Genomic DNA, 26,925 nt, shown 5'->3' with positions numbered 1-26,925 from the left:
CCAGCCCAGCAGCTTACGATCTGGGATCGACCCCTTGCCCTCCCGTGCAAAGAGAGACAGAGACTGCTCCTCCCAACCCTAGGCCTACCTTGCGTTTCCTCTTGGATTTTGGCAAAGTCTTTTCAGCAGGTGTGTCTAATGCATGGCTGGCTGGGGCACTATCAGTGTCCTTGGCTGCAGGAGCACTCAAGACCCCAGGATCCTGGGACAGGTGTTCTGGGATCCTGGACAGGAGGGTCAGGTCAATTTTGACCCAGAGAGACCTGACCTCATCGCTGTCCTTCAGCGGAGAAAGCAGTTCATTCCTGCCAAAGGGGACCAGCGTGTAGAACTGTTCCTCTAGCTCCTTGGCAATGTCACTGGTGGTCCTGGCGTTGATGGAGCCCACAGAAGCCCGGGAGGTGCTGTTGCTACTGCTGCTGGTGGCCTCCTTCAGCCGCTGCTCGCTCCCAGTGGTGGTCGGAGCCTTGGACAGGATGTACTCCTCTTGCTCTGACTCCAGGTCTGAGTCCGAGGAGGAAGAGGAAGACGAAGATTCTGTTTCAATAAACTCCTTGGATTTAGGGACGATTCTGCTCAGCCCCCGTGTGCGCCGCTTCTCACAGGTCACGGAGGAGCGTAGGTCCTTGCGGTGGCCTGTCCTGCTGTTACCGCAGGGCCTAGTTTTGGGGGGCTCTAAGGGTCCCACCACGCTCGCCCCCAGCGCGTCTGGGGCCACTGGCTCCTCCGGCCGGTGGCAGTTGGCACCGTCCCCTGCTGAGGTCCTCTCGGTGCGCCGGGTGGGCTTCTTGCCTGCTGACCTGCGGGTGGGCGCGGGCGCGCTCTCCGTGGGTGCGCTGGGCACCGCGGGTGGCGGTGCAGCTGCGGTTACAGCCACCGCAGCCGGTGGGGACTTTTGTTTTACACTTTTGCTACCAGGGGCCTTGTTTGCCGTCCTCGGCCGCTGCTCCTCCTTGCAGGTGGTCTTGAGCTCCTTGTCCCTCAGGCTGGCTTGGCAGATCTCGGGAAGTTTCCCGCAGTCTTGCCCTTCATCTTTCACCGGCGTGTAGTATTGATTCCTTTCCGGGCCGTGGCTTTCATTTTGGATCAGAATTGGCGGCTTGTGAGGATTAACTTTGTTTAGCCATTTATCCAGCTGCCACTTGTTAGAGGACGCAGGTTCGGCCTGAAAACAGAAAACCCGGGACAAACAACACAGCTTTTATAACAGGCTCACTTGAAAGGGGACCTGGCTGTTTTGATCTTGACATTCTCTGCTAAGCAAAAGAAAATTGAATGGGCTGGCAACAAACAAAATGGAAACGCAGGTATGTGGGGCAATGCTCTGCTGGTACAGAGGATGCCCAGCTGGCCCCTGGCTTCTCCGTAACCACAAAGCAGTTTCAACTTAACTTAATAAAACTACAGAAAAGCACCAAACCGGCCCAGCTCACCCCTGGGACTTCTAAGTATTAAACAGTTATGAGTATACAGATATATCAATCCATGTATATTTGCATGTATACACCCAAAATTGAGATTACCTCTGAGATTCTATGAACTTAACTGGGAGGTCCTGAACATTAAAACATCTTCCTTCCTTCCTTCCTTCCTTCCTTCCTTCCTTCCTTCTTTTCTTCCTTTGGCTCTCTTTTTCTCTTTATTCCTTTCATCATCCTCATCCTCATCCTCATCTTCATCATTTTGACTTGTCACCTTTGGGAAAATCTTTGAACCCTGAACCCAGGCCCACTCCCCCATTAGTATTTATGCAGAGAAGCAAGTAGGTCCAGGTATTAAATGACAAAAGCAGCAATACTGAAAAATGTGCCCTGTGTGCCCAGTAAGCCCTGGCAGACTGAGTCCACCCCCAGCCTGCTTCTGCCAGCTCTGCCATGCTCTGCCAGGAATGTCTGGAACAGGAGACTCAGAAACCATTCCTGGAGGCATTTTTCTAACTTAGAGCAAATCGTGGGTGTCACAGTTTTAAAACTCTGACCTACAGATCAGCTCATGTAGAGGGTGCACGGAATTCTCAGGAACAGAATAGGAAAGGCTGAGTTGACACCCCTTTCTCAAGAGGTCTACAATTTTGAGCTGAGTCTGTAAGGATTTGTGTTCCAACCAGGTTAAAAATGAAGACTTCACAGAGAATGATGGTTTCTAATAAAAGCCCACTTTTGTATTACTAGGATTTAATAAAATAAATAGAAATGGTGCCTTTTAAGAGGCACGGAACTTCACCCACAGCTTTCCAATCTGTGACTGAGAATGACATGGGTCAAACGTTTGAAGAATCACAGTAATTATTTTCTTAATGTTTCCGTATGGTCTCTTCTCTCTGAACCCATGGCATGTACTACTTTATGGACCAGACACGAGCATAGACTAGAGGTTCTCAACCTTCCTAATGCTGTGACCCTTTAATGCAGTTCCTCATGCTGTGCTGACCCCCAGCCATACCATTATTTTCACTGCTACTTCGTAACTGTAATTTTGCTACTGTTATGAATTGCAATGTAAATGTATGTGTTTTCTGATGGTCTTAGGCAACCCCTGGGAAAGAGTCATTTTATCTCCAAAGGGGTCATGAGCCACAGGCTGAGAACTACTGGCCTAGAACAAGTAAGTTTGTTTGTCTGAGTCAGGTCTACTTATCTACCTACCTTATTCATCATTTATCTCCTATCTACTTATTATCTATCTATGATCAATCAATCAATCAACCAATCAACCTATCTACTTACCCACCTATTTACCCACCTTACTCATTATCTATCTATCTATCTATCTATCTATCTATCTTCAATTAATCTACTTACTTACCTACATATCTACCTATCCTACTCATCTGTATCATCTATCTATCTATCTATCTATCTATCTATCTATCTATCTATCTATCTATCTATCTTCAATTAATCTACTTACTTACCTACATATCTACCTATCCTACTCATCTGTATCATCTATCTATCTATCTATCTATCTATCTATCTATCTATCATTGTCTGTCTGTCTATCTGTGTCTACCTATCTATCACTTACCCTTACCTGTCACCAATCTGTCAATCATTTATCATTGAGATGGTGCGCTGGGCCTTACACATACCAGCAACACCCCTGATCTCCACTTCTAGCTTCTTAGCTTTATGTTTCAAACTTTTTTAGTCAAAAGCCTAGAGGCAGAATCAGTCAGGTTCTTTGCTGTGAGACAAAGGCATTTTTTTTATAACCTCCTTCATATCAAGATTTATTTTCCCATAATGAGGTATACATGGACAGCAGATCTGGGGCCCTGGCTGTAGTTACAGATCTAAGTGGGTGAGGGGAGAGCTGTGTCTGAGACACTAGGATACTAGACAGGCCCACAGAGGTGAGGGCACAAGGCTCAGGGAGGTGGGAAGCCTCTGATAATGTCAGGGGGTGGAACGAGCATGTCACCAACCACTGCTGTGGTGGGGAGCAGGGACACCCTGCTGGTCAATTTTAGCAGATGAGATCAGTCAGCCGGGTCTCCCTTATTCCAAATGCCAAGAGTTCTTTGGGTTTTATGTTATTTTTGGATTTTGGAATATTTGTATATAATTATGAAATCATTTAGAGGTGGAACCTAAGACTAAATGTAGAATCATTACACTTCAAAATATCTGATTGTGTGTGTGCTCATGCCTATACATGCCTAAGCGTGTTTGTGTACACACCACAGCATGTATGTGGAAGTCAGAGACCACCTCAGGTGTTAGTAAACCATCTTCTACCTTGTTTGACACAGGTTCTCTGCCCATGGCTAGCTGGCTTGTCATCTTCCTCCAGTGGATTTTCCTGTGTCTGCTTCTTATCTCACTGTAGAAAGCCTAGGCTTGCAGACACAAGTTACCATGCCTGGCTTTCTGTGGCTCTGGTTCTCGGCTCCTCACCCTCCTGCAGCAAACACTTCACTTGCAGAACTATCCCCACCCTTTGGTGGTACTTTGCACAGTTTTCATGTGTCTTTGGTGGTACTTTGCACAGTTTTCATGTGTACATGCCACTGAGGGCTCTGCTGTGGAGTTTTCCACAAGTGGCCTCGTGGCAGCGGTTAGTAGGTTGCAGATTTTAGAGCATTTGAATTCAAGCTATTACCTTCCTGTTACTTCTGAGTGTTCATGCGATTTTCTGTTTGGTTTTGTTGTTGTTTGTTTGTTTGTTTGTTTGTGTGGCTTCTCAAGAGACAGGGAAGCAGAGAAGCCTATAGAGAATGCCTGGAGTAGGCTGCAACTGCAGCAGATGGGACGACAGGAGCAGAACAACTTCTTGCTGAGGGACAGAATCTGGCTGGCCTTGAACTTAGTAAATAGCCTAGAACTTATGGCCCTCTTTCCTCCACCTCCCAAGGGCTAGGGTTCTAAGTGAGCGCTACTATGTATACCTGGTTTATAGAGTCTTGGGAATTGAACCCAGGGCCTCGGCATGCTAGGCAAGCAGTCTGCCAATGGAGCTGCAGCCACAGCCTTTTGAAAGCTAATTTGAAGACAAACATCCATGATCCAAGTTTGTCTCCCCTAAATGCTTTGTGTCATGCTTCAGTGTCCCTAAGGGAGTGCATGTGGAAGCGGAAGGGGTCTTGCAGAACAAATGTGTGTAACAGAGAGGATATAATCACTAGACAGAGCATAGAACTCATGCTAGCTTGTTGCTGTGTTTGGTCCCCCATCTCCCCCAGACTTCCACAGCTCTTAGCTCTTGTAAGGCAACACAGAAGTCTGTTTGTAACCCAAACGCAGGTGCATATGGGAAGAGTCATGCTGGAATCTCAGAGTGGGACCATTGATAGTGAATTGTAGAATTTCATACATTTAGGATGGGCCCATTGCCAGATGTACTCTAAGGTCATTTTTTCCCCCTTGTACTTCAGAGCTGAATGAATCAGTGTGAAGTATCATTTTCAACACAGCACTAAATCACATTCCCTTCCTCAAGGGTCTCCAATAACCTCCTATTGCCTCTTAGACAAAACCCAAATTCCCAGTCTGGCATTCAAGAGCCATCATCCTGGAACCATCTATCATTGCTAGAGCACCTACAAAATGCCTCCCACCTTGCATAGATCATCCAATTTAATCTTTACAGATAAGAAGTGCTTTCTGTAATTTGTGGATGAAAGTCTCTGTGACATGCCAAGGCTGCCTGGTTCCCAGGCAGGACTAACGTCACACCTGCCTACCAGGTGTAAAGAGGCATGTGGTTTGTGGAATGATTCTCTGCACAGACGCCTCCTCTCCCCGCTCCAGCACTCTCTGAGTTACCTTCTGAAAGGGGTCTCAATCTTTTGAGAAATGTCAATCCTGAACCTAAAATGAGAGTTTTAGACAGACTTTTTAGAGAAAATATGACTCTCGAGAACAATGTCTGCTGGCCTCTATTACACCAAGCAGAGTCTTTTCAGTGTTTGTTTCCTGGGTCTGTGACTTGTAGCCTCGACATCGTCCACACTGCTTTCAGGTTAGGGCCAGGTCTTTTTTACTGCCTTGCAATGGTCATGCCAGGCCTGTAAGCTTGACGGCTATGCTTCTGCTCGCAACAAAAGAACTATGTACACCTCTGTTCCTCACGGATTAGGGAGGAGCGCTGTAGGGTAAACTACCACAGCAGAGGGGAGGTCATTCTGGTCATGTTATCTCAAATAACAGGTAATCAGGGGAAGACAAAGCCTGAGACTTCAAATCCTACCCTACAACCATGCGCTGGTGACGCCCCATTTCCTGAGGTATTCCAGAAGTTTCTGCCCAGGGTTTGTGTCTGTTTCCTGGAGGCTCACTGCCTTGTATGTACAGCTACAGCTCTCTTCCCCGATCAGCCTTCTGCCTGATTCACATACAAGATCTCCACACACATCCCGCTCCGCCTACTCCTTTACAGCACACACTACCACGTGCCCCAGAGGAATGTGATTAACAAGAGGCTGTGAATCCACTAGCATGAGTAACGTGCTTCATGTTTCTTCTGCTGGTTGTAAAGAGGAATTTGTAGTGTTCTTTTCTAACACACACTTTTTGTCCAAGTCTTCCTTGAAGCTCTATTATGGTCAGATCCGTTAGGGAACAGCCACAAGGGGAAAAAAGGGTTAGTGCAATATCTAGGTGGGGGCTATCCAATATAACGACACAGAGTTAACCCACTTCATCCAAGAATTCATATGTTATGACCAGGGTCTTTCTATAGGGACTCTGGCAACCCCCTATCAGGAAACCCTGTGTGCTGTCAGCGTGGCAATGGCATGGAAAGGCAGCTTCCAGCCCTGAGAAGCACTAGGGTGAATGAGCCTATGCCCAATGCCAGGAAAGCCTCTGGAAACCAACTGAAAAAAAAATCAGTCCAGTCCAGGCCAGCCCAGAGGCGACTGATTCACCGTGATGTGCATGTTGACAGACTTTCTTGTGCAGGCTTGTCAACATGGCCTGGCCATGCTGTGGTGATTCACATATGATGAGGTGGCTTTCAGCAATCATGTCCATAAAGAACAGTTTTTAGGGGCCTCAGTGGGGCACACGGCGTTTTCTAAGCACTGCCACAGTGGAAGAAGACTTGTACATCAGAACATGAATGCTTCTGCTTCCTCTACTCCCATAAAAGGGTGGTCTGGAAGACAAGTAAGGGCCAAGGCTGTTTGCTTTGAGGCAGCATAAGTGGGTCTGAGGAGTGGACCGAGAAGTGTGGCTATCCGGAGCTGACCTATAATGAGAGAATTGTAATACAGGGCTCCATGTTGTCTGACAGGCAGTCTAGGCCAGCCACCTCTTAGGGAAACAGAGTCTTGCTGCTACCTAGCTCTGTGATGTTCATCTACCTACAAACTGTTCCTTCCTACAGGCTGTGTGTCTATGTTACCCTTGGGGAAAAAGGCTCAAAGAATCTGACTCTTATTCCAACAAGTACATATCCCTTGCCAGCAGACAGGGACACTGGGGAGTGTGCTTAACGTTACTCCGTGTCTGCCTTTTCTCTATAAAGAGAAGGAAGTGGAAACCCCATATGCTCTCTAAGAACTTAAACTTCAGAGGTCCCTTCTCTTTAACCAGGGACCTCTGAGACTTTCAGGAAAAAAATGAGGAGAGCCTCTCTCCATTGCCCAGAATTCCAGGCTTTGACACAGTTAAAGAGTGTCCTGCTATTCTCAAGCAAAACTCTAGGAAACCCAGGAGCCCCAGGATTACAGTTTCATGTGAAACCAAGACTTGTCACTTGTGATTTTTTAACCAGCGAAGTCACAAAGAGGAACCGGGATAGGAGGCACTTACTTCATGGACCCCACCGCCTTCAGTTCACCCCCAGCTCCTGCACTGTCTTGGGACCCAGTACCGGCTGTCTTTCATCTCCTCTATTCTCCCTCCTCTCCTCTTCCCTTTGCGGCAATGGGGATTGAACCCAGGGCTTTGTGCCTGCCAGGCAAGTATTCCAACAATGCCTCTAACTCGAGCTCTGTTCTTTCTTATAATTCAATATTCTGAACTCTCTCAAAAAAAATTATAGTACAAGGTGGACAATAATAAAGTCCAATTACCTCCTGGATTTTATTCCTTTTAATTCCTATATTTTTTTCGTCTCAACCCCCAAGGGAATGTTAGCTCTGAGAAGACAGGACATTTTCTGTCAGGTAACTGCCATGTTCCCAGGCCAACACAAAGTACTTGGCCTGCTGGTCAACAAGTGTTTATTGAATGAATACAGAATGCATAAATGAATAATGAGAGAGGTGTTGTGGCTTAGTCTCTGGGAAGAGCCAGGTTATAATGAATCGGCTGGCGCTGCTGAAGCCTTTGCCCTTATGTGCACGAATAGAGGCAGACACAGACGCACAGAGAGCCGGGCAGACAGGAGAGGACTTTGTGGAGAGAAGAGAAAACATGGGAGAAGACTTATTTTAGGATGAATGGAAAGCTTTGCCTGAAGCAGAGAGGTGCTGAGGAGGGAAGGAGGTTGTGGGGACATAAAACAACCTGGCAGGAGTGTGAGGAGCCTGTGTGAACCTGGAACCAGGTGTGGAACCTGGGTGTGGATGCTGTACAGAGTGCTTCCTTTTCACTGCTGGACTTTCCACGAGTGGGTCTGCATATTTAGGAATCTGGTCCATTAGATGTCACAGAGGGGTGTGAGCAAAGCCTTTCACCTCACAATCTACAGGGGTATCAACTGTTTATATTCTCAGGGGGAAACTTTTTATTCACTATTTAGAAACCAAAGCCCACTCTTTCAGCTTCACAGGTCCAAGGACGAGGGTCTCTGCCCTTAGCCAAGAATCTCTGGGCTCTGAATTACCGTTTATATCCCCTTTCCACTGAAAGTAGAAACAGCAATGTTTTTATTGGTACCTTATAATGTTTTTATATGAGGCACCTAAATCTTCTCTTTAGATACCGATCATAGCTGTAAAAGGTTTCATTATTATTTGTAGGTGGATGCTAATTTTCCCCTTTATATTTTCACAAAGAAAACACAATAAAGGGGGTTTTATTAATATTTATAGCCCCCGTTCTTCTGACCCGTGACAAACTGCAGAAAGGTAATATTCTAAGCATGCCTGATGCATAAAACTCTTTGGTCTATGATTTACGGGTGGTCACACTTCCCAAGTGACAAATTTCTCTGCCTGGTTATTGCCTGGGATGACCCTGAGGGGAAGAGACCCCAGCCATAGGTTATTTCCTGTCAGTGATGTTTATAGCATACATGGAAATTTCTGGAAGCCGAACAGCATTTTTTTAAAAGACAGTAAAAGCTGATGATTTGCATCTGAAAGGAAGCAGTGTTATCAAGGGACAGGGAGGAGAGGACAGGGTGGGGAATAGAGCCGAGGACCCTGAGCCCAACAGCTTGTTCCAGGCTGAGGACAGCACGAGGGTAGGTAGGCGTGCAGGATGAAAGCCAGGGCTGGGGATTCAGGCCTCAAGCCAGCAGCTGTTGCCTACCTCGGGGCTGGAGCAGTGCGGATGCTTGCTGCCCTCGCTCTCGCTCTCGCTGGAGCTGCTCTCCGTCTCGGAGTCGGAGCCGGAAGTGCTTTCTGAGTCGCTGGAGGAGCTGCTGCCACCGCTGCTGCTGCTGCTGCCGCCCTTGCTGGATGGCGCAGAACCTCTACAGTTGGTCTGCTGGACCACGGAGCTGCCAGTCCACCAGGCCCCCCAAGAAGGAAAGGGAAAGAAAGCCAAATGAGCAAACAGGAAACACCAGCAGGCTGCCATCCTGGCATAGGAAAGGGGAGGCACAGACTGAACACATCTGTCAAACAGGACCTGGACTCAGGACAACCATCGAGGCCCAGAGCAGCCAAAATCAGACAAAATTAGACCCAGAAATAAACTGAGAGCGGACAGTGCCCACTTGCCACTGGGCACTGGTTTGATGTGTGGCTACTTAGAGGGAGGTGGTATGGTACCCTTGGCTTATTTCAAGGTCGCTGCTGTTCTGAAAACGGCTTTTCAAATGTACGTCTGACTCTAAAAACCCATCCAGATTCAAGAGAATCCAAAAACCTTAAAATATTTTGCAAACTGTCAAAAATAACTCTGCTTTTACTTTAGAGAAACATGTCTAATGGCAAGGAAACTGCCGAAAGGCCACAGGGTTCTGCTGTGAGCCTTCATGGCTGCTGGATGCTTCCACAGATTTGGGGACTGTCAAAAGTTAGACATCTTGCTTCTCTCTTTGTTTTCCACTGTAGAGTCCAGTGCTGTGGTCATTATGGATGCTGGCATGGTGTGTGAACAGTAACTTTTGAGCCCATCACGAAAGAACTGATGATTCTTCACAACATTAAAAAAAAAAAATCACTCCTATAACAGGTAGAAATGGCATCTTCGGCTGACACCCGATAGTTACACAGGTGCTATAATCTGCCATGTCCTCTCTATATTTTCAACAGGAAAATTCAATCCATACTTTCAAATGGTAAGTCACCAGCCACAAAAATTCAGGTATCACATATCCATCAAAGACCGCATAAGTCAAAAAGAAAATGTTAGTGCTTACATATTATTCACCCTTTTCCAGGCCATCTATGTAACTTGAACTGAAACATTCACAGATGTCCCTCTGAGGTTAAATTCTAAACTCAGAAAATGCTGGTCACTTTTGAAGTACTGAGTTAGCAAAGAGTTGTGGGGTACTTCCCGACTGTGACCACAGCTCCAACAGGACTAACTTCTATGGAGGAGGCGACTTTTGAGCTCCTTAGGGTTTATGGTCTCAAGTGCCAAGAAGGCTGGACGTGGTATAAGACCCCCTTCACTCATCCCTTTTATCTCAGAATTTTGTGTAAGGGTAATCTCACAAATTCCCCTTTGTAGAGGCTGGGAGGAGGGAAATACTGTAGTCTCTGCTTCTCTTATAGAAGCCATAGGAATGAAGCCATCTTGGGGGCTCTGGCAATAAAACACACCTTTCTGAATGGTGGAGTTAGGGGAAACTGGAGTTCAAACATAAACAACTCCATTGGTTTTCACCCTTTCCTGCCAATGTCATGCACCGTCCATCCACACATACTATCTGCCCAAATCCTTCAACATCAGACAAGCACAGGCTCATGCCTTGCCTCAGCTGCAGAGATTTTGTTTTCATCCTCTCATTGTCTGGCACTGAGGAAAGATCTTAGATTTTGAGATGGAGAGGAGAAGAAATAGTTCATGCTCAAAGGACTAAAATACATCTTTTTCCTCAGGATGAAAATCTACCTTTCTGTTGGCTGAAAGGTAGAGTTTCAGTTGGTATGTGTGGAAGGTGGGGCAGGACTTGGGTTCAGCTAACATAAAGATCTGGGATCCACAGTAATAGTTTTTTTTTTGGGGGGGGGGTTGGCCTCCTAAAACACTGGGACAGACAGACAGACAGACAGACAGACACACACACACACACACACACACACACACACACAGCATGTGGGACCATGCTACTAGATAGGCATAAGAACTAGTAAGGTCGAATGAGCTCACATCCCAGGAATCTCAGAGATTTGCGAATGGTAGAAGTGGAGCCAGTCCTGTCTCTGTACCTGGTCTGGAACTTGTAACCATGACACCCCAGTGAGAGGACCATGGAGACTCAGTCACATAGTGTAACATCTGGAGTTCTTCTCCATGCTAATGAGGTATCTAGATAGCCTTGAGTCTTCAGTCAATGACCTTCCCTTCCTGGGTATTCCTTCCCCCAAAAGATATATAATCCCTGAGTCACCCTGAGTAAAATGTATGTGTATACATCCATCAAATAAAGCAACATGAACAAGCAAGGATTGTCTCAAAGGACTGCTTCATATAGGATCACCACAGGGAAGGCCTTCCACTAAAGAGATGCTCCCGAGGAAGGCTTTCTCTCCTCCAGCCCCTCCAGTACACTTGACCCTCGCTCCCAATCAGACTGAATTCTGTTCATCCTGGGATCCGTCTCTCCATCTCTGCCCGTTGTGTAGGCACCCTGAGGGAAAAGACCTCAGACCCCTGGTTCCCAACTCCCTCTCCCAATGGTAAGCAGCACTCAGGTACCCAGAGTGGAGACTGGGAACCACTGTGGACTCTCCATTTCAGACTTCGTCCTGTCTCCTTCTGGTACTCCCCCAACCCTCAGCAGAGATGGGACACAGTACAACAGACACAGACACAGACACACACACAGACACACACACACACACACACACACACACACACACCCAGAGACACACAGATGTAACACAGACACACACACAGTCAGACACATGCACAAACATACATACACACAGACATACACACAGACACACACAGAGAGACACACAGACACACACACACAGACAGAGACACACATACACAGACACACTGAGACACACACATACACATACACACAGAGACACATACACACCCAAACACACACACACTCAGACATACCTAGAGACACACACAGATGTAACACACACAGACATACACACAGACACACATAGACACAGACACACACACACAGATACACCGAGACACACACATACACACAGAGACATATACACACCCAAACACACACACACTCAGACATACCTAGAGACACACACAGACATACACACAGACACACATAGAGAGGCACAGACACACACACACAGATACACCGAGACACACACATACACATACACTCCTACACACATACACAGAAACACACAGACACACACATACAGACACAGAGAAACACACACAGACACACAGAAAAAGACACACAGACACAGACACACAGACACATAGAGACACAAACACATACACAGACTGACATACACAGAGACAGAGACAGACACACACACACACACACACACACACACACACATCAAAACCAACAAAACCACAAGCAAAGCTACACATGGTCCAGAAGCATTTTCCTCATTAAGAAGATGGTAGAAGCAAAGAACAAGCAAAGATGGACTCCTTACTATATTCTAGAGCAGCGTTTTTCAACTTGTGGACCATGACTGCTTTGAGGGGAGGGGACCAAACCACCCTTTCACAGGGGTCCAATAAGACCATCAGAAAACACCAATATTTATATTATGAGTTACAACAGTAGCAAAATTACAGTTATGAAGTTGCAGTGAAAATAATTTTGTGGTTGGGGGTCACCACAACATGAGGAACTACAGTAAAGGCCTGCAATGTTAGGGAGATGGAAAGCCAGTGCTCTAGGGTGAGATTTGGTGACAATGAGGAAATAAAGACAAACAAAGATTATTTTGATCAGTTTTATAAAATTATGGTCAATGCCCTCAGTAAACACACCTTATTTGTTTGGATTCACATTGTGTAGCCTGTGTAAGTGTGGCAGAGGCCTGGGTGTGGGTGGAACTCTGTGTGGCCTGTACCACAGGGGGAGAGGCTGTCTTGAAAAGCGGGGCTTTCATTTCTGGGGATTTGCCATTTACACAGTCACAGGTTGCCTTCCTCTTACATTACCCTTCTTCAAGGCTGAGACATGCCAGCCCCGGATGATGCAAACACAATCAGTGATCTGAAATAGGTCGGCAGAGAAGCCTTGCACATCTCTGTTTCTCTACCCTGAATAAACAAACACATTTTAAATGGAAATTTTACTGGCATAACTATTTTTGTTGGTTTTTTTTTTTTGTTGTTGTTGTTGTTGTTTTAAAAACACCTGGGAGAACCAAGGGCACAGATTTTTCTTCACACTTGGCTTGTAAGATCTGAGAGACTCATAATATGTCTGGGATCAGGAGTGAAGACGCAGACAGCCCTTTTATGATGGGTGTTTAGATTCCAGAGTTTGGATTTAATGGTGAGGTGAGACAGCACTATGTACTCAGTAAAAACTGCATGAGAAATGCTCAATCTGAATCTTTTCCTGGGCTTGTGACTTGTCCTCTGGAGATGCTGGGTATCAGCAGCAATGTTATCACAAGGGGACATAGCCAAGACTCTACAGTTGGCAGTGTTCATAGAATTAATATGTTAACAATCTACACTGCTTTCAACTTAAGATGAATTTATCTGAATCTAATCCCAGAGGAAGCAAAAGAGTGTTTGGTATTCATGTTCCTCTGATCTGAAGAGAGATTGCATAGTCAAAAAACCACCTATGTCTGGGCAGGGCTTAGAAGGACTCAGCTGGCTGTCAGGCTGAGAGATCAATCCATCTAATTCTGTTCCACAAAGAGAGCTCTGCTGAATAGCCTTTGCAAGCATCCCTGGGGAATAACTGGTCACCCTGGCCAGCTGCCAGTGACTTCTCTGGCCAAGTGCATGCAGCTGCTTTGTCTAAGCTGGGCTGATAGTGAGGGGTGGCAGAAAAAGGGACGGTCTTACAGATGGGCCCTCAAAGAAGAATTTGGCTCAGAATATGGAGGAAGGTTTTTAGAGCCTCAGAATTCAGGGGAAAAAATCAGAAAAAAAAATTCTTGAAATGCAATTATAGGGTTACACTTAAAATGAGAAGGCTAGTACTTAACTGGGTACTATGTTTATTAGGGGTACTTTGAAGAGTAGACTAAAAGGTCCAAACTTGCTAAGTTTGGATCTCCAAGCATCCATCTACAAGCTGGGTAGGTGTGATGGTTTACCTGTAATCTGCACATGGAAGGCAGAGCTGCCATCCTCTAGCAAGCTAACTAGCTAGATTAGCCACTAGCAATCTCTAGGTTTAGTAAGACCTATTTATTTTTAGTATATAAAGTAAGATAAAGGGATATCAAGAAAGCTACCTGATGCCAGCCTTGATCTCCACAAGCAAGCACACACATATGCACACACATATGCACACACATATGCACACACACACACACACACACACACACGCACACAAACATATACCCTATGTGTGCTCACATATATGTAAACACACATACACATGGAAAAAAGTTAACTCAGAAAAAGTTTTTCTAAATTTATTACACAGACTGGTTGGCATGACGATACAACTCTGTGTGATTCTTATGGTACCTACTAAGATCTGGACCCTATACTATTTGAAGACCGTGGAGATACTTACTCTGAAGATACAAAAATTTATCTGAGGTTATGGAATCATCTTTGTATCAGCTGGATGAGTGTTACATACCTAGAACCTCAACACTCAAGAGGGAAAGGCAGGAGGACCACAAGTTTAAGGCTGGCTTGGGTATCAAACAAAACAAAAACCCAAACACCCCCCTGCCCCTGCATACAACAGAACCAAACCAAAGCCCCTCCAAATTAAAAGCCAAGTCTTTGAGTCACCAAAGCTTAGCATAGCTTGGCACAGTTGGGTATCCACAGGCAATTACAGAATGAATAAGTAAATGGAAAACTCCTATCAGTGATTTAATTGATGTTGACAAACCAGATCTCATTTTCACACAGTTACGATCTCCTGGCTCTAGTAAAACAAACGTGAGAGAACTTCAGTACTTCTTGCTCTCTTCCAATTCTCAACACTTCTTTCTTTCAGAGAATATGCTTTAAAATGTACTATACACTCCATTTACTATAACTTAAGCAGACTTCCCAGTAGAGTTTGTTTCTGCTTTCTATTGATTTCATGAACTGGTCTGCTGGTGTTGTTGAGTGTCTGCACTCAAATATTTCAAACACACCTTTCAGAGATGCCCAGTTTTATTCTGGGGGATGTGTTTGCCAAATCTTTGCCTTAGTCCACACTGACATATCCCTTCTAGAATCTGGCCCAGGTTGAGTCTAAATACAGGTCATAAAAGAAAAGATGCCAAATGGAAAGGACACACCCTGGATCTCACAGTTAAGATTCAAGGTCTCATGCCTGTCTAAATAAATGCCCCCAAGCTGTCACAGCTTCCCAGGAACTAATGACTAGGGAGGGGTTTCTGATGTCTACTGGGATTGGGACACACAATTAGTTCCTTTCTTAAGGACTCCGTAACAACTCAACAAACATGCCATTTCCAAGCCACAGCCAGGGCCTGAATGATGGCTTTAGTTCTAACATCTCCAGTGAGAGCAACTGACCTAAAGCTTCCTTATATTGGCAGTGAGCAGTACAAGCAGGCCGAGGCACTTCACTGTGGACAGAATTCTCTTCCCAGATCCAAACTGATGGCTATGCAGGTTTATACTGAATCTTGTGTTTGTTTTCCTTACCCAAGGAGCAACTTCTGCATTTTACATGGCTTTTGATGCTCCTCACTCTTGGGTTGCTAACATGCCTCCAGCTCCATTTCAATGTATCTGTTCCTGTACCTTGACCAGTGTCCATCTTTCACCATCTTGGTGGCTGTGCCCCATCCAAGCTGTGGACTTTGCACATGCTACATCCTGTGTCAGAAGCCCTTGTTCCTTTTCTTCTGGTTCTTCCCTTTATTCTTCTCTGAGGATGAAGATACAGTGATACCCTCTCCAGTTGAGCTTTCCCCAATGCCCCGGATGTAACCAACGCTTTCTCCTCTGGTTTTCTCTAGCACATTGTTCATTGAGCTCCTGACCATTCTGAGGATTGGAATCATTAGATTATCTGGGTCTTAAGAAGATCTACCATAAACAGATCCCAAATAAAAGTAGCTATGAAGTAGCTCAAGGGATGTACCTCCCCACCCCCATGCCACTCCCACAGTTTGTTTGTTTCTGATACTTTAGGTTTCTGATACGTTAGGTTTCCATTTGTATACAGGTTGGGAATTGAAAAGCTAACACAGTAGGCAAGCAGCACAAAAGAGTGACGTATGCAGGCAGGTTGCCTATTGTCCATGGTATAATCCTGGACCCTGAGCTCTCCAATGGGGGAGCTGTGAGGCTGGAGGGCCTTGCAGAGCTTAATGCGGCCCCGTCCCCATGATCTTTCTAGGGATTATTTATTTAATTTGTGTGTGTGTGTGTGTTTGTGTGTGTGTGTGTGCATGCATGTGTGTATACCATGTGTCTATGGGTACACTCAGAGGCCAGAAGGTATTAAATCCTCTGCAGATAGAATTACAGGCAGTTGTGTTTCATCTGATGTGGGTGCTGAGAACCAAGCTCTTTTTTTAAATCACTGGGATATCTTTTTAGCCTCTGACTTCATATATATATATAAATAAAATTTTGAGATGATTAGTGAGTCACTGGAAACTATAAAAATAGTAGTGGTCTTCCATGTGTCCTTCATCCAGTTTTCCCCAGTGGTTATATTTTAGGTTAATAAGATGGATCAAAATAGCAAACTAGAAAATGGCAATGGCACAGCATGGGTGCAGTTCTGGGTTGCATCAAACTAGAAAATGGCAATGGCACAGTGTGGGTACAGCTCTGGGTTGTATTGCATGCTTGGATTTCTGACAACAAAGGGGGCACCATTGCTAAGCTCTCTTAGAACCGTGGCTTCTTCTCTGCCTCTGCCAAAGCCATACCAATTCCTGGCAAACACTGACCTGTTCTCACCTCTAAAACGGTTGTTTTGTAAACTATACACTTTATAGTCTAAGTCCTTTTAAAAATCAGATTTATTCCAGTCACCTTACCTATGGGTGTACTACTTTAAAAATACAATCACCACATGTTCTGAGACCCATCCAAGTTACTGAGCATATATACTGAGTATTATTCCATGGTCATTTAACTGTTCACCCATGGAGGAACATTTTGGTTGTTTCTAGCACTATGCTATTAAAAATAAAGTTGCTATCAATACTTTTGTATAGGGTTTTATGCTGATGTAAATATCCACTTCTCTGTGACTAGTGTCAAGGAATATGATGACTAAGTTGTATGATAATTGTCCTACATACTTTCAAACTACTTAAACACTTAAACATTCTTTTTATTTTATTTAAGTGTTTTGCCTGCATGTATGCATGTGCCCCATGATACATGTTTGGTGAATACTTTTATATTTACCTTCTCTTTCTGCTGTTATTTTGTGCTAACCTCTCAAGGGAATTGAGTTGTTTACACTATATTGTGCTCAGCTCCTGGTAATTCATTTTGCTTTTAAGAAGACTTTACTTGGCACTAATATGGCTACCTCTTTCTTTTTATTTAATTTTTATTTCTTTTAAATTAAATAACCTTGTAGTTATACATATTTATGAACTGCATGATGATGTTTCAATACATACATCCACTTTGTAATATTCAAATCAGGGGAATGGTGTTTTTAATGTTCCTTCATCAATCAGATGCAACTTATAAATTCTACAAGATGAAATGTGGGATTAAAATGACTAAAATTCATTATATAGACGCATAAAATGTATGTGAGCAACATTTCAGAGAAAAAAGAATAAATATATAAGAATACCAAGGGGAAGGAACATTTCTTGTAATTATGTTTTTATGTAAATATGTTCTGTTTTCTGGATATGTCAAAGTCCCTTCTTCCCTCATTGAAGGTCCTCTTTCAGATGTCTTTAGCCTTTAGGGTAGTTGTGCTGGTTTTCTTTATGAAGTATTTGTCATTCCTGAAGGATTTCTCTGCATACAGAATGACATATGGACAGTTTTCTTCCTTTAGCACTTAAGTGATGTGTAACTTTCTTGAGGCCTCCAGGTTTCAGAGTCTAGGATCACTGAAATGGCCTGAATTGTTTCCCTGACATGCCTGATATTGTCTCTCACTGCTTAAAAAAGAATCTATCTATCTATCTATCTATCTATCTATCTATCTATCTATCTATCTATCTTTAAAGACAGGGTCTCATTAGGCAGGACTCAGACTTACTTTATAGTTAAGGAGGATGATTTTGATATCCTGGTCCTTCTGCCTCTGCCTCCCAAGTGCTGGGAGTATAGGCATGTGCCACCACTGCAGGTTTTTGTGGTGCTGGAGCATGAATCCAGGCTTTGCACATGCTAGGCAAACATCCTAACCACCATGCTGCATGGCTAAGCTCAGATCTTCTGATGTTGGACATTTGATTGTGCTGTGCTGTCTGACTGTTGCTGTATACACACCTCTGGACGTGTGCTAAGGAGTTTCCAGAAGGGCCAAGGAGAGAAGATACACTGTGGAGTGTGGGGCCCAGGTTGAATAAAGGGAGTGGCAGGAGCACTCATCTGTTTCCTGACTATGGACATACTGCGACCAGCTGCCTCATCTTTCTGCTTTTGTAGCTACAGCTGATCTCTCTATCATACCTTCCCTGATACTTATGGATGACTCTTTCCTCAAACTACAGGCTAAGATGAACATTCCTTTCTTAAGCTCATTTTGTCACATATTTTGTCCAGCAATGAGAACAGTAACCAACTCATGTGCCTCTACCTGGATTTCCTTGGCTTCATCCTACCTGGGGTTCATTTGGCTGCTGGAACCTATAGGTTTATTTGTTCTGTAAACATTGAAAACTTTCAAATATCCATTTTCATTTTGAATACTTTCTGAACAAGTTTTTCAGCCCTACACCCTTTCTCCACTGTTTTTGGGACCCTCATGATACTATGTATATGTATATGTATATGTATATGTATATGTATATGTATATGTATATGTATACCCAGGTTTTATGATGCTGTTAAAAACTTCCTGAGTTGAAGGCTAACCTCAGCTGTTTTTATTGGTAGTGGAACTACCTGGGATGGTCATGTCTCTCAGCATACCACACCACACTTGCAAGTGATCAGCACCCTTTTCATTGTTTACTTTCTAAATGCATGCTTATGAACCGTTTTTAGATCAAATCTTAGATCAAGCACTTACATAGATTGCTTTTCACTATGAGATGTTGCTATACCGAGGTTAAAAAAAAAAAGGATAGTATGGGAATGTGGGTCAGCTTGGAAGAATGTGGAGCCTGGAGGAGCTCTTGTGGGAGAACACGGAAGAGGTGACATGCAGTGGTGGGCAGCATGGCTCCTGCACAGTGGGTGGGAGCTAGGTTTGGCTTGGGTGGAGGTGAAAGCCATAATGTAGACTTACATAGCACTGCCCAGGCCCCAAAGGGCTCCAGAACCTTTTGCTGGTCTTAGGGAAGGATAAAAATTGACAGCAAAGAAATTCAGTAATCTAAACAGTCCACAAACTTGGACATAAATTAAAGAAATTCAGTAATCTAAACAGTCCATAAACTTGGACATAAATTATGTCTTTTACTTCTGATGCTATTGGAGCAGTTGGGATTTTATTTTCTTTTTTTTTGACACAAGCCACCAAGTCCAGAGATGAGCCATGTGCATAGTCCTGCTGAGAATTCGAGGTTGTGTCCATATGCCAGTGTGGGAAGAGCCTGGGGGCTAAGGATTGACCGCTAGTTTCAGACACCAGAGAGCAGAGATGTCACCTCTGGAACCTGGTCATGCCTGGGTTTGTTTTCTTCATAATGCTCTGCTCTTGCAGGTGAGTCAGGCACCAGGGCTTAAGAATCTGCCTCCACAGGGCCAAAGCATTCTTGAGTCTAAGAGTCTTGGCTTCATGGTGCCTCTATCTGACTACTGATATGTGTCAAGAAATACATGTTCTTGTATCCTAGGCCAGCCCTGTGTTGTTACTGTATCTGGAATGGTCCTGCATTTTCACAGGCTTTTCTCTTTAGAATGTGATGAAGGGTGTTATCATTCTGATGGACCAAGACACAAAACTATGGTTTAGTGCTCTGGGTTATATTATATACCTTTACTTTTATTTGTGCAAATGTGCATATGTGGTCCATCCAAGATGAAAGGCATGTCATAAGTAAAGGGGAAAATACAGTAATGTGCAAATATTCCTTGGCTCTCTCCCCAAACATTCCTGGGCTTGTTGATGGTTTTGATGGATTATGTACTATATTAAATATATCATTCCTATTACGGTTCTAAATGCCTTTTGTGTTTGAATATCTTTCTATAGATTTGGGAGAATTTCAGTGACAATTTCACAGACTAACTTCTTTTTTTTTTCATTTTCTTTCTTTTTATTGGATATTTTATTTACATTTCAGATGCCATCCTCTTTCCCCATTTCCCCTCCCTAGAAAACCCCTATCCCATCTCCCCTTCTCCTTTTTGCTTTTATACATTTTTTAAATGTTAATCAAAGGCTTTATATGTTTGGTAATGCTCAATTACAAGATGCCCATACAATCAGAAGTGTAACCCAATACCCAACATAGATATATCAACTATCTTTGACTGGTGGAGACACGTGAACATCTGCCTCCATGTCTCCCCCTCCTCTTGTCACCTAGCTCCTCCTCTCCCTCCACAGACTAACTTCTGAATGCCCCAAGACTTATTTCAGTAATTTCTGCTTCCTGTCATTCATTCAGGGAGTAACAAGGCTTGGCTTACTTCTTGTAGTTTACCACCCCCTTTTCCTTCAATCTTTATAAATGTTCTATGACTGCATTTGTGAATTCACAAATCTTTGCCTCTCACTTTGGGGAGGAGTCTTTATTTTATTTTAACTGTTACCCTTGATTGTGTCACAGAGGTAACATCTCATCCAGAAGTCTCCTGTTACCCTTTATAACACAACATAATTATGATACACTGATAATGTTTTAAATATTAAAAGAAATTCATGTGAAAGATAGCTATGCTTCTTTTGGAACATATAACCATGTTTGGAACACATAAACATTCTAAAACATGTTTTAAAATATATAAAATAGTATTTACTCAGCAAGTAAGGTCTAAGAAGTCTCCATGTAACTGTTTCTGTGACTACGTTGAGTCTGCTGGCCCTGTGTTCAGGAGGGTATGCCCTCGGGAGAGGGTCTCTGAACTTATTACCAGGAAGAAAGCATGACAGACATATTTTGAACTGTGATTCAAGATGATTGAGGGCCCTAGGGGAAGTAGGGGAAGTAGGGCTAGCTCCTGCACACCTCATCTCTGAGTGTCCTAGCTGGCTAAGGCCAGTACACCTCCTCATGACTTACAGAACAAGGTCAATGCTGCATTCTCTTCCTGTCCTAGGAAGTATGTGAGAGATGAGGCCGGCCAAGCAGTAGCAGCTCTGTGGTGACACAAAATTTGGTGATGTTGTGTTAAAAAAGTGTCTTTGTCTACAGTGACACATTAAAGGAGAACTCAGTATTCTGACTGTGGTGACAGGAACTGCGATGTAGTATGGGACCTGTGTGGTATCAGAGAGTGAGGACCTGCTAGTACAAGTTGTCGCCTGGCAGAGAAGGCTAAGGATGCATGTGATTCCAGGTGTGCAGGTGAGAGGCCATGCTAACAGGCGTGGGAGAGGATGCCATGCTGAAGGCCTAGGCTCGGTCACATTCCAGCTGTCCAGAGCCAGTGCTGTTTTGCATGGACGGATGACCATGACATGTTTCATGTGACAAGAACAGCATGGACATCTGCCTTTAACCACCCATTTGTTCCCAGTCTAGAAACTGTTAAAAAAGCGGCCACGGAATGTCTCTGGTCCACTGCTCTTTCCTCAGCTACCTGCATATGAGGTGCTAAGACTCTGGTCTGTGGTAACCTACTGCTCTCTGAGCTTCTCTCCAACTCTGGGTTGTACCCTGGGTCTGTTTGTAGAAGTAAAGTCATGATGAAGGACATATTCAAGAGCCATGAATTCTGCCAGCCTGATGCCCAGTGAAATGGTCCATGAAGAAAGGGGCTGTCCCTTGAGGTGCAGCTCTGGTGCCTTCCAGCAACCGTAACATTTACAGCCATGTCTCATTAGATACTCTGCCACTCCTAACTTATTTACAGGGTTCTGAAATTAATTTCTGTGTGTTTTAAGCCCCTGAGACAGTGCAGCCCCAGACTGCTAGCCCATGGGAATACTAGAATCCAGGTGGTGGTAAAAATTTACCCAAGCGCCTTGACTACATTTTAAAAAGCAGCTTCATTGGGATCCGATTACTACTACCACCTGCTTGTTATTTTTCTCTTCTAACTTATTTTCTAGTCCTCTGAACAGTGAGCATGCTTATGTTCATATGGTTATTTCAAGCATTTTCAAGCCCCTCTCTTGACTCTCTTAATAAACCTAAGACTTAGGTAGGAAAGTCAGCTCTAGGGCAGGGTGGAGGATCAAAGGTCTGTTTCAGGTCAAATACCATTCATTGTTAGTAATAGACAGAGGTTAGAACCTGGGCCTTCTAGCACCATGTGCTGTCTGACGAGTGGATTGGTCCCTGAAAATGGAAGTAAGTCAGTGGTTTTTCTGGCCCCAGTTGGGGATATTTAGATAATTTTGCTATGTAGGAAGGATTGACACACAGGCTTTAGAATCAGACCTGGATGAACTTTTGCTTAATGGTTGCGTGACTTTGGGGAAATTGTTATCTCTGAGCCAGACTTTTCATGAATATGAGAGAGATAATAATTGAAGCAGCCTCACAGGGTTGCTAGGTAGCCCAGATGAGAATGTGCTCAGTGTTCTTAGCACAGAATCTAGTATATAGTCAATGCTATTCTTTATCTTTAAACATAGCTACAATTATTTCTTCCATCATGGTAGCCTAAAAAAGACCAAACAGGCTTTTTTTTAGTTTACCTGGATTCTTTTTTTAAAAACTGTTTTTAATTCAATTGTTTTGGTGTTAAAGATTGGATCTGGGGCTTCCAGAGCTAATGAAAATGCCCACTATCAATGAGTTACATACCCATCCTGAGTTAAGCTGGTTTTAATCCATACTGTCCATCTGGTGATCCCATGGGATTCCACCATACCTGCTCAGGAAGGGACCGGCAAGAATGACTAGCATGGCCTGAACGTTCCCAACACCTGGCCAATGAGCCTGTGACAAAGCCTCTCAGGGTCTCCTCTGTTAATCCCAGGATGTCCCAGTGCAAAGCCTGGCAGCTCCAATCAAGGGCAAAGGAGGCCATGAGAGCCCTGGGCAATGGCAGGGCCAGGATATTCCTCTGAATTGAAGTCTGGCAGCTGAAAATCCTCTTCCTCATGTTAGCTCTGAAAATAAACCAATTCCACATCGCTGCTGTGTTTTAAAGCAAAGCCAGCATCTGAGTGTCATCAGCCTCTGAAGTTTAATTTGCATCTCACTCAGGGGCACAAGATTTAAGGAGGGGAGCTGAGGGGACTGTGCGGGGAATCCATGCACAGATTCTGAGATCCAGATTTGTAGCTGAATCAGCTCAAGCTGTGCTCTTGTTAGCTGTCATACACTGAGTTGGGTTTGTTCCCTGGGTAAGGACAGTCATGTTACTCAGGTATGACTGTGGGAAGTGCCATCTAGGCCCTTTACAGTGAGGTCACTTCCATGACAGACTGTATCTGGAAATAGGGGTCAGGAACCATAACCAAATAAGAAAAGCACAGCAGAGACATACGTTTCAAAACCAGAGGCCCCAAGGGGAGTGTTTCCAAGACTCATCAATTGCAAGACTACTCTGTGTTTCTCAAGGCTGCCTCAGGCTTGTGACAACCACACATAGTGGACAGTTCACAGGAAGGAAGCTCTGGTCTGGCCTCTTATTCAGCCTATCACCTCCTTTGTATCAACTGCTTGAATTCTGTCACATTCCCACAATGAAACTAGTTCCACACAAGGTTAGCTTAGACTGGGAACAGACAAAGCCAGCCCTTCAAGTTCTCCTGCAAAGAACTGGTCCTGGAGTAAGGTGAGTGATAAAGATGTTCTTGTCAGGGAAGCCAGCCATGGGCATCTTCCACACACAGGAAGCTCTTCCATTAACCAGAACCAAGTGAACAAGATAATATAAATCATCACCCATCTGTTCAGAACAGCAGTGGTTCCTATGGTCCTTCAGCATGGGTTCCACCAAGGCCAGAAGCTTGGTTTCCAGTGAGCTGATGTTCAGAGGTGTAGTGTGGTGGAAGATGATTTGGTCATGGGATTGCTGCACGCTGAAGTGATTAAGCCATTTTTGAAGGATTGGGTTAGGTCTTTCAAGAGAGTATTGTTATAAAAAACCACATTTGGCTTCTCTGGTCTCTTGGTTCTTCATTAACACACAGGCCCTTTCTGCTCCTTCATCTACTATGTTGTAACGGAGTTGGAGGATGTCTGCTAGATGCCAGAACCATGTTGTTTGAAATTTCCTGTGACCTTGAGACACATAAAGTACAAAACCCAGAAATTCTGCTACAGCAACAGCAAACAGATCGAGACAACAGCCGACAGGGTAAGCTTGACCAGCCATCTTGGTTAAGATCCCAGCTGAGCCATTTGGTCAAGGGTCTGCATGGCTGGGGCCTAGGGACAGCTGTTCTAATAATACTTCACTGCTGGTCTCCATAGCCTTATTTTTTTTACAAGAAAGGCTTGAAGTATGTGATCTCTTCTAGTAGACTTCAAGCAATGCATAGTTACTTACTCCTAAACACAGTTACATAGTTACTTATTCCTAAAGCTGACGGATCCTAGAATTTCTATCTACAAGTTAAGGTTAAGTTCATTTTTAACTCCTTTCCTATTCCTCAGGCAGGCTGATGAGTATCTGGGGAGCAAAAAGGGCCAGAGACCACTGCAGTGGGGTGATGTGCCACTCACTACAGTTAATAGAAGACAACTATAAAATGCTTCCTTGTAACTCTTCCTGTGTTTGCATATAGGAGTAGCATGCAACATTCTGGCCTATGCCATCAAGTTTCTGGCTTCACTGCGTCTAGGAGTCTAGATAAAAGTAGACATTTCCACTACTAATAAGTACTGTCAGCCCTATGTACATGAGCATCCCACATCCAGAGTTCCAACCAATTACAGGGCACTCCATATCCACAGATCCAGACAATCACAGGGCACATCACATTCACAGATCCAGCCAATTACAGGAGACTTCACATCACAGATCCAGCCAATCACAGAGGACTCCACATCTAAAGATTCAACAAATCAGTGATCAAGAAATCTTAACCCAAACCCTGCACGTGTACTGAACATGTAGAGAGCATTTTCCTGTTTCTCTCTAATGAGTAGAGTATGGTAGATACTTATCACTACTAATATGTAATAGAGTAATCTAGAAAATATAAAGTACATGGTGAGAGGATGTGGAAAGTTCTAACACATACTCTGCCATTAGACCTGAGGGATCTGAGAATTAGCAGGTGCAGGTTTCTGCAAGGCATCCTGAAGCCAGTCCCTGTGGGTGCTGATGGACAGCTGGGCTCTGCCTCCCAGATGTAGGTAAAATGTCTTTAGGATCTGAGGCTGGGCTTTGGGACACCCAGCTTCACCATCACAGAGAATGCAAGCAATATGGTTTCAGAAATGACATTGCCCCATGAGAATCAAAATTCCATAAAGTGTGAGATCTCAGCCCAGCCACATCGTCTCTGATGGAGTCCTTCCAGCAGGGCTGAGCTTGCTTTCCCAGTGAACTGTGCTTAGAAGCAGAAAACACACCATCAGGCCTCAGTTGAGCGGGTGACTTAGGAGCACAGAGACAGTCCTTGTGGACAGGGAAACCCCATGGGAAACTTAACTTTGATACTCTCATCAGAATTTCTCTCTTTAAAGGGGCATTCCCTCCTTCTCAATGAAAGAGAGGCAAGTTGGGGCCTAGGTGGGTCATTAATTAGACAGTAGCACACAGAACACCATGTACCTAGGTTGGCATCTAGGAGCAAAATATATTTGGGGCCTTGGAATGACGAAAAGAGATATGAATTTTAAATAAATACTTCATTAAGATTTTAAGAACTTAAAAAGACAGGCTGTTCCTAATAGCCAGCCAATATACCCACCATCTTCCTCATTCCTGGAGTGAGAATGGCTACCAGTACTCAGAACAAAACACAAATTTGAGCCCCTTGTACAAACAGCAAGAGGAAGGCCCACATTATACCCACGAGGACATACGTCTGCCTCTTGCATTGTCTTTCAGTTGGCTCAACATTTTTATTTGTTACTTCATGTTGTGCTCTTTGGCTGCCATAGTGGCCCTGTGACCTTCACATGGGGATACACTAGGCTCCTAGGTTTCTTTAAAAGCCAGGCTCCTGAGATCCCAACCTTCCAGGTCCCATCTAATACCTCCCACTACCCATCTGCCTGAACGCCTCTGCCTGCTCACTAATGCAGAGCGGGAGAGAATCTCCTGAGCTGGAAACAGTTTCTCAAGCTCCAAAGAAGCTCTGTGGAGGCAGGGCTTGAAATAAGCTGGCTCCCATGTAATTAAAATAATTATGAATGAAAATTACTAGTTTGGTAATTGCTTTATATTATATTTACTACCGTTTCCATTGTGTGACTTATCTCATTAATTACTGCTGGAAAAAGTTAGTCAATGAATAATTAATATGATGTGATATCCAAGGGAGTAATCGTGTTTAAGGAACAGAGTTTGAGAGCAAGCATCATCCACAGTCCCACTAATGAGGACCCCTCAGAGTCAAGACCAGGACTTGTGAGTAAAGCCCTCTGCTTATAACCTGCTGTGATTAGAGGTCAACAGCAAAGTCTCTTCAGCCTGAACACAACTGGAAACAGGCCCGAAATTCTTAGTGGCTTCTGCTTTATCAAAAGCAGTCCTTTGCATGGCTAACTCAGCAAACATACAAATTAGAGTAGCTCTCAAAATGAACATGGATCAGCAGTAGTCTACACTTCAAATAAAGTGAGAGTCTGCTGTTTCCTCTCAGAGCTGGTGCTGTAGGAGAGAG

General features: G+C 44.2%; 1 protein-coding gene across 5 annotated transcripts in view; it reads right to left on the bottom strand.

Moving 5' to 3' along the window:
- The window catches only part of Aff3 (ALF transcription elongation factor 3), a 454,396-nt gene that overhangs the window by 31,719 nt on the left and 395,752 nt on the right, over positions 1 to 26,925 (bottom strand). For all 5 annotated transcript variants that reach the window (XM_034521387.2, XM_034521388.2, XM_034521390.2 and 2 more), the window contains 2 exons: positions 8,928 to 9,117; positions 89 to 1,165 (listed from right to left, as the gene is read on the bottom strand). In XM_034521387.2, coding sequence (XP_034377278.1) covers positions 89 to 1,165; positions 8,928 to 9,117 — 1,267 coding nt within the window. The remainder of the gene's footprint in view (positions 1 to 88; positions 1,166 to 8,927; positions 9,118 to 26,925) is intronic.

This window comes from Arvicanthis niloticus, chromosome 17, assembly GCF_011762505.2.
Source record: "Arvicanthis niloticus isolate mArvNil1 chromosome 17, mArvNil1.pat.X, whole genome shotgun sequence".
NCBI lineage: Eukaryota > Metazoa > Chordata > Mammalia > Rodentia > Muridae > Arvicanthis > Arvicanthis niloticus.
Note: the sequence above shows the minus strand (reverse complement) of the source record. Positions and strands in the feature narration are given on the sequence as shown.